General features: G+C 55.2%; 1 protein-coding gene across 1 annotated transcript in view; it reads left to right on the top strand.

Annotated features, from left to right (window-relative positions):
- MAST3 (microtubule associated serine/threonine kinase 3) overlaps window positions 1-6,630 on the top strand; it is a gene marked incomplete at its 3' end in the record, with an annotated part of 13,251 nt that overhangs the window by 5,019 nt on the left and 1,602 nt on the right. Inside the window, 14 exon segments of the mRNA XM_009878018.1 lie at window positions 1,401-1,482; window positions 1,831-2,025; window positions 2,107-2,208; window positions 2,503-2,635; window positions 3,135-3,202; window positions 3,595-3,680; window positions 3,822-4,030; window positions 4,399-4,537; window positions 4,771-4,903; window positions 4,986-5,151; window positions 5,392-5,493; window positions 5,731-5,853; window positions 6,329-6,438; window positions 6,547-6,630. The exon segment at window positions 6,547-6,630 is cut by the window's right edge and continues 1 nt beyond it. Coding sequence (XP_009876320.1) covers window positions 1,401-1,482; window positions 1,831-2,025; window positions 2,107-2,208; window positions 2,503-2,635; window positions 3,135-3,202; window positions 3,595-3,680; window positions 3,822-4,030; window positions 4,399-4,537; window positions 4,771-4,903; window positions 4,986-5,151; window positions 5,392-5,493; window positions 5,731-5,853; window positions 6,329-6,438; window positions 6,547-6,630 — 1,732 coding nt within the window.

Genomic DNA, 6,630 nt, shown 5'->3' with positions numbered 1-6,630 from the left:
CCCCCATCCCTGGAGGTGTTTAGAAGTCGTTTAGATGTTGGGTTGGGGGAGATGGGTTAGGGGTGAGCTCTGTAGAGTAGGGTTCATGATTGGACTCGATGATCCCAGGGGTCTTTTCCAACCTGAATGATTCTGTGTTTCTATGACTCTCTCATCCTAAGCTCCATGAGTCAGGGCATTGGAGTCTGGTTCTCAGCATCTTCTCGGCTGTCGGGGTGTGGTGTTGCTCTCCTGGCAGCAGATGACACCTGAGAGCGCGGTTTCCTGGGGCTGAAGGTGGAGAAAGTGGGATTTGCTCCAAAAGAGTTGGTTTGCAGCTTCTTGCTCAGAGGGGACCGAACAGAGGCCTGAGTGGTGGCTGTCCTTGCAGGGCACGGCTGGGAGGCCACCAGCCTGATCTGCCCTTAAAAGGCTAAAAATCCCATTTTTCTGGGCTTGGGTCAGGAAACAGCTGTGTTTGGTGGGGCTGAGCATCAGCCCAGCCTTTGCCTCTATGAAAACCAAGGAGGGCAGGGGGACGGGCTGAAGAGAGGCAAATTTGGAGAGACCGTCAAGGTGGTGGCCGTAGCATTGTGTGAGCTGACCCTACGGATACACCGAGCTCCACGTCGCTGCTCTAAGACCACGTCCTGTGCAAGGAGCCAGTCACGTTTCCCCTTGTCCAGTGCCAGGAGCTTGTGTTTTTTACAGGGCATGTTTTGGTTAAATCCTCTTTTCCCACTGAAAAAGCTCCCGACCCTCTTTGCAGCGGAGGCAGAGCCACAGCCCTGCGTGTTGCCAGCTGAAATTTCATTAAAATCAGATTAATTATCTGTAGGTGGCAAGGTTTTCACCGAGGAGGTGCCAGCTCTGCGGTCGGCACGGCAAGGGCTGAGCTGGGTCTGGCAGCGAGCGGCTTTTGGTTTTAATTATTCTGTCGCAGTTAACGAGTCGCTGGCTGCGCCGGCGACTTGCTTTGCGTAACGGGATCACCAGGCAGGGGCCTGAGAGAGGCAGCGCTGAGTGAGGGTAAGAGAGAAGCCTTGTTTAATGAAGGTCCCTGTGTCCACCACGGCGTTTGGTTGGTTTTGGTTTTTTTTGCTGGTGACCTGCAAAAAGGGCAACAACGGTGGGAAATTGTGGGATCCAGAGGAAAGAAAGGATGAGCTCGCTCTTCAAAAGCAAACTTGACTGATCCTCTCAGCTCCGGGTTTTCAAGGGACCTGGCTTTGCAGGAGGTTAACCCAGGGACCTCCGGATCTGTGCACGGTGCTGGAAGTGCTGGCCCAAGGCTGGTGGTTTGGGTGAGCTTTAACTGCTTGGGTTTGGGAGTTAGGAGGAAGGAACGAGTTGTTCTCCAGGGATAGTAGCTATCTGCTTAGATGTAAATGGACCTTGTAACTGGTTTCCTCCCTCCACAGCCCTGGACGGACGAGTGGAACGTTTGATAATGAGGTTGTGATGATGAACCATGTCTACAAGGAGCGGTTCCCCAAGGTAACTGCTGGGCCTGGGGAGGACGAGCACAGCATCCTGACGGTGTCTTCTCCAGAACAACATCTTCTCCGTGCTGGAATATAGGATATGTGGGTAGATATACCAGAGGGTGTTAGAGGGCACTGGAGATGTGGTCATGAACCAGGGAGGCAAGGACCTGCAGGTCTGTGTCATCTCTGGAGAGTTTGGTGGAGCTTTTCCAGCCTGATGGAAGCTGGGTCCTGTGTGGGGCCAGGATGGGCACGTGGGTATTGGAGCTGGGGGAGGTGGTGGCAGGAGATCCTGGCTGGTCAAGCCCAATGCGTGGTGTGGGGACACACGTTCCTGGGTAACACCGTCCATTCTGCCTTGCAGGCTGAGCGTCTGCAGGACACCATCACCAACTTCTCTCCAAGCAGCACTCTGCCGCTGGCAGATGGGGTGCTGGGCTTCATCCACCACCAGATCATCGAGCTGGCCCGTGACTGCCTGGCGAAGTCCCAGGGAGCTCTCATCACCTCCCGCTACTTCATGGAGCTGCAAGAGAAACTCGAGAAGATGCTCCGAGATGTGAGTACAGGGCGGTTCCCTGCCCAGAGCTGTCTCCTGAGGCCACTGGTAGATGCCTGGCTTCTGTCTCCTCTCTGGCAGGCTCAGGAGCGTTCAGAAAGTGAAGAGGTGAAGTTCATCGACCAGCTGGTGAGGAAGCTGCTGATCATTATCTCCCGCCCTGCTCGCCTTCTGGAGTGCCTGGTAAGACCTGGCACCTCCTGATGTGTCTTGACATCTTCTCACCACCTTGCCTGGTCCACCGTGGGAGCCACTGCTCCTCACCATCCTTGCCAGGCTGCAGCAAGGAGCTAAGGCTTTTTTCTAGCATTAAGGCCACTTTTACATGGGGAACGATGCTAGAAACAGGAGCAGAGCTTTCTCCTGCAAGCGTCCAGAGCCTGTTCCCAATTACAGGTGTCTTCTGCAAGGCTTAGAGGAAAGGTTTAACTTCACAAAGTCTCACTCCTCAACTGCATTTGGTTTTTCCCCATGCAGGAGTTTGACCCGGAGGAGTTTTACCATCTCCTGGAAGCTGCGGAAGGACACGCCAAAGTTGGCCAGGGAATAAAAACCGATATTCCCCGATACATCATCAGCCAACTGGGGCTTGTCAAGGACCCACTGGAGGGTAAGGAACCGCTTGGGTTGGTGGCTCCAAGGTCTGCAGTGGGATGTGGACTCCCAGTTTAGTCACGGGTGAGGGTGAACGAGCACTGGAAGGTGGCAGGGCTGAGCTGATGTCATGGGGTGGGTCACGGAAGGACCAAGACAGTGTCCAGGTCTCCTGGCCGGCCCCACATCCCTCGTTATTGCTCCCAACATGTTCGGCAAAGCAGATTAAGCTCAAGAACGCTTAATCCATAGGAAGCCATGGCCTTGGGGCGGGGGAACCATAATCCCCAAAGAACACGGGAATGACTACGGAAAAAAGAGAATTATATAAATGTTTAACCTCGTGTTGAACCTCTTAACGCCATGACCTCAATTTCTCCGTACGATCACTCGAGCAAAGTGTGTGGCTTAAATCACCGCGGGATCTCCGAATTTGGAGAGAGAGTGGTCGGTGGGAAATTATTTTGGTGGGGTTTGAGCATGAAGAAAGTGAAAACCATGCATGTCTTCTGCAGAAATGGGCCAGCTGGATCACTTCGACAGCGGGAACACCATCACGCCAGAGAACGATGATGCTTGTGAGGTGAGGTCCTACCTGCATGTCCTATCTGCTGCCTCCAGCTTCGTCCCACCTCACCTCACACTGAAGGTCCTTGCGCGCAGCTCATCTGCTGTCTCAGGCTGGGAAATGCTAATTTGGGTTGTCCTCGGGGGTGACTGCTCTATTCGAGTGTTATATTTCACAATCCTTCATCTGGCTTCTTGGGTGGACAGAGCTCAGAGTGGGCTCTTGGGCTGCAGAGCATCTTGGTGTTCTGGTCTGGGGTTTGTGGTTGGGGAGGGCTCAGGGAGGGATGTCGTCTGGCAGTGAGGAGCACTCAGAGGTGATATGTGATGGTGCTTGGTGAATTCCTGCCTGCTCGCAGAGCGCCGGCAACGCTGGGAAACGTTAAAAACCTTCTCTGCTTTCTTCAGAGCCAGCCTTCAGTCACTGCTCCTCGGAGGAAGCCCTGTGAGGGGGACTTTGAGACTATCAAGCTGATCAGCAATGGGGCTTATGGGTGAGCTGGGAAGTTCCTAACGCTTGTCTCCATCCGTAAACATTTCCAAAGTCCTCCCTGTCTGAGCCCTGCAGTGCTGCGGGGTCAGTGCTGGTGGTTGGAGCCTGTGTTGTGAGGTCCAGCCATTTCGTTGTCTCTTAGGGCCGTGTACCTGGTGAGGCACAGAGAGACGCGGCAGCGCTTCGCCTTGAAGAAGATCAACAAGCAGAACCTCATCCTGAGGAACCAGATCCAGCAGGTGTTCGTGGAAAGGGACATCCTGACCTTCGCGGAGAACCCCTTCGTGGTCAGCATGTTCTGCTCCTTCGAGACGAAGCGACACCTCTGCATGGTGATGGAGTACGTGGAAGGTGAGAACGGGATTCCGGCTGGGTGGTGCAGTGAGGAGGGGACAGTATCAATATCTGAACGTTGAGGACACCACCTGGACATCTTCTGCCCTGCTCTGCTCCAGGGAAGCACGAGGAGAGAGGTGTCCCTGCCCACAGTAGGGGGGTTGGAACTAGATGATCTTCAAGGTCCCTTCCAACCTGAACCGTTCTATAAGATGCTTTTGAGTCTTACTTCGCTGAAGGTGGTGGCCATGCTCACCTAGGACAGAATTTGTGCCCCATGCTGGGGGGTCAGTGCTGCTCCAAGGAGGGATGAGAGGGTCTGGCTGGGAGCCTCTCTGCCTTCTCTGAGCCCCTCGTGCTCAGGAGGACCCGTGTCCTCGCAGGGGGGGATTGTGCCACGCTGCTGAAGAACATGGGCCCCCTGCCTGTCGACATGGCGAAGATGTACTTTGCTGAGACTGTTCTCGCGCTGGAGTATCTCCACAACTACGGCATCGTCCACCGGGACCTCAAACCCGACAAGTGAGGACGTGGGTCAGGTCTGAGCAAGGACAGGGTTCGGTTTGGGTGGGAGTGGGAGAGAGACTGGTCCAAGCCCAGAGAATAAGGCAGAGTGAGGTCATGGGTTTTGGTGCCCAAAAACCTTGCTCTGTGCCATTGCACCGGGACCAGAGGTCCTGGAGTCCGGCTGGTTCTGCTCAGGTCTCCCCGGAACCAACCAGCATCACTGTGGGGTATCTTGTCTTCTCGTGCAGTTTGCTCATCACCTCCATGGGCCACATTAAGCTGACAGACTTTGGTCTGTCAAAGATTGGCTTGATGAACATGACCACGAACCTCTATGAAGGGCATATGGAGAAGGACACTCGGGAGTTCATGGACAAGCAGGTAAGAGGTCCTGCTCCGCTCGGCTGGTCTGGGATAGCCTTGGGACTCGTCGCAGAGGTGTGAGCTGCTGCTTCCCACGCAGGTGTGCGGCACTCCCGAGTACATCGCCCCAGAGGTCATCCTCATACAGGGCTACGGGAAGCCAGTTGACTGGTGGGCCATGGGCATCATCCTCTACGAGTTCCTGGTGGGCTGCGTCCCCTTCTTCGGAGACACCCCTGAGGAGCTCTTCGGGCAGGTCATCAGCGGTGAGTGTCCGGGGCAGCTTTGCTCCTCGGTTCGCTTTCCCAGCAGTCATGTCTAGTCCTTCATTCCTACATTTCATACTCAGAGGAGGCTCCTCAAGCCTTGATTTCCTGGTTTGGGTGGATGTTTTCTTCTGCTGCAGCTCCTGGAGGACTTTCCTTTTGCCCAGAGGTGACTTCTCCTGGGACCTCGCATCATCACACCCCTGTCGTGTCCAAACTCCATTTCCTTTTTCCTCACAGATGAAATCATGTGGCCAGAAGGGGACGAGGCTCTTCCCGCAGATGCCCAGGACCTGATCATGCGGTTACTGAGACAATGTCCCCTCGAACGCTTGGGCACCGGTACGCGTGGGCTGGCAGGGGTGGGACCTGGAACCCTAATTCCTGTTAAGCCATTTTCTGGAAGCAAATCATATCCTGTCAGATTGAGGATGCTCAGAGAAGATTATCCCCGAGAAGGCAGTCCAGGGCTCTGATCCATCCCATTTTATGGAGGAGAGGCCGTGCCATTGGGACTGGGAGTGGGAGCATCCCAGACCCTGCCCCATCCCTCTGACGTGGTTTTTTTTTGCTGGGCAGGGGGTGCGCACGAGGTGAAGCACCATTCCTTCTTCCTCCGCCTCGACTGGAACGGGCTGCTGCGGCAGAAAGCCGAATTCATCCCTCAGCTGGAGTCAGAGGACGACACCAGCTACTTCGACAGTGAGGCTAAATTCATCCTCTTCGCCCCCTTTTCCTCCCCATCCTTGCCAATCCCTTACCCCAGCTGCAGGCTGGGTGCTCCCACAGGAGATGGGCAAAGGCGGTTGCTTTAAAGTCACAAAACAGATGCAATCCCGTTTTCCAGGCTGCTTTACGAAAACCCATGCTTTCTCACCCCAAAAACTCCACCAGGATTTGGAAGCAGTGCAGGTCCCACCTCTTCGCCCCCTTTTCCTCCCCATCCTTGCCAATCCCTTACCCCAGCTGCAGGCTGGGTGCTCCCACAGGAGATGGGCAAAGGCGGTTGCTTTAAAGTCACAAAACAGATGCAATCCCGTTTTCCAGGCTGCTTTACGAAAACCCATGCTTTCTCACCCCAAAAACTCCACCAGGATTTGGAAGCAGTGCAGGTCCCACCAGGGCTGTTAGGACCCGGTGTGTCGGTGACCCTGTCTCCTCCGGCTCTTGCTTTCAGCTCGCTCCGAGCGGTACCGGCACTTGGATTCGGAAGATGAAGAAACCAACGACGAGGAATCCTCTGTGGAGATCGGGCAGTTCTCCTCCTGCTCCCATCGCTTCAGCAAGGTGCTCCAAGCCCTCCTCTGGCAGGCTGGCACGGTTGTGCCGAGCATCCGTGTCCTGGTCCTGGCTTCGGGGGATTCCCCAATTTCTGACGGCTCGTCTCCTTCCCAGGTGTACAGCAGCTCCGAATTCCTGGCGGTTAACTCCAACCTCAGCCTCTCATCCTCCGACCAGAGTCACGGCGAGGACAAGGAG

The sequence above is a fragment of the Apaloderma vittatum genome, unplaced genomic scaffold (genome assembly GCF_000703405.1).
Source record: "Apaloderma vittatum isolate BGI_N311 unplaced genomic scaffold, ASM70340v1 scaffold20870, whole genome shotgun sequence".
In the NCBI taxonomy this organism is placed as follows: Eukaryota; Metazoa; Chordata; class Aves; order Trogoniformes; family Trogonidae; genus Apaloderma; species Apaloderma vittatum.
The sequence above is the reverse complement of the archived record's forward strand: the minus strand, read 5'-3'. Positions and strand labels throughout refer to the sequence as shown.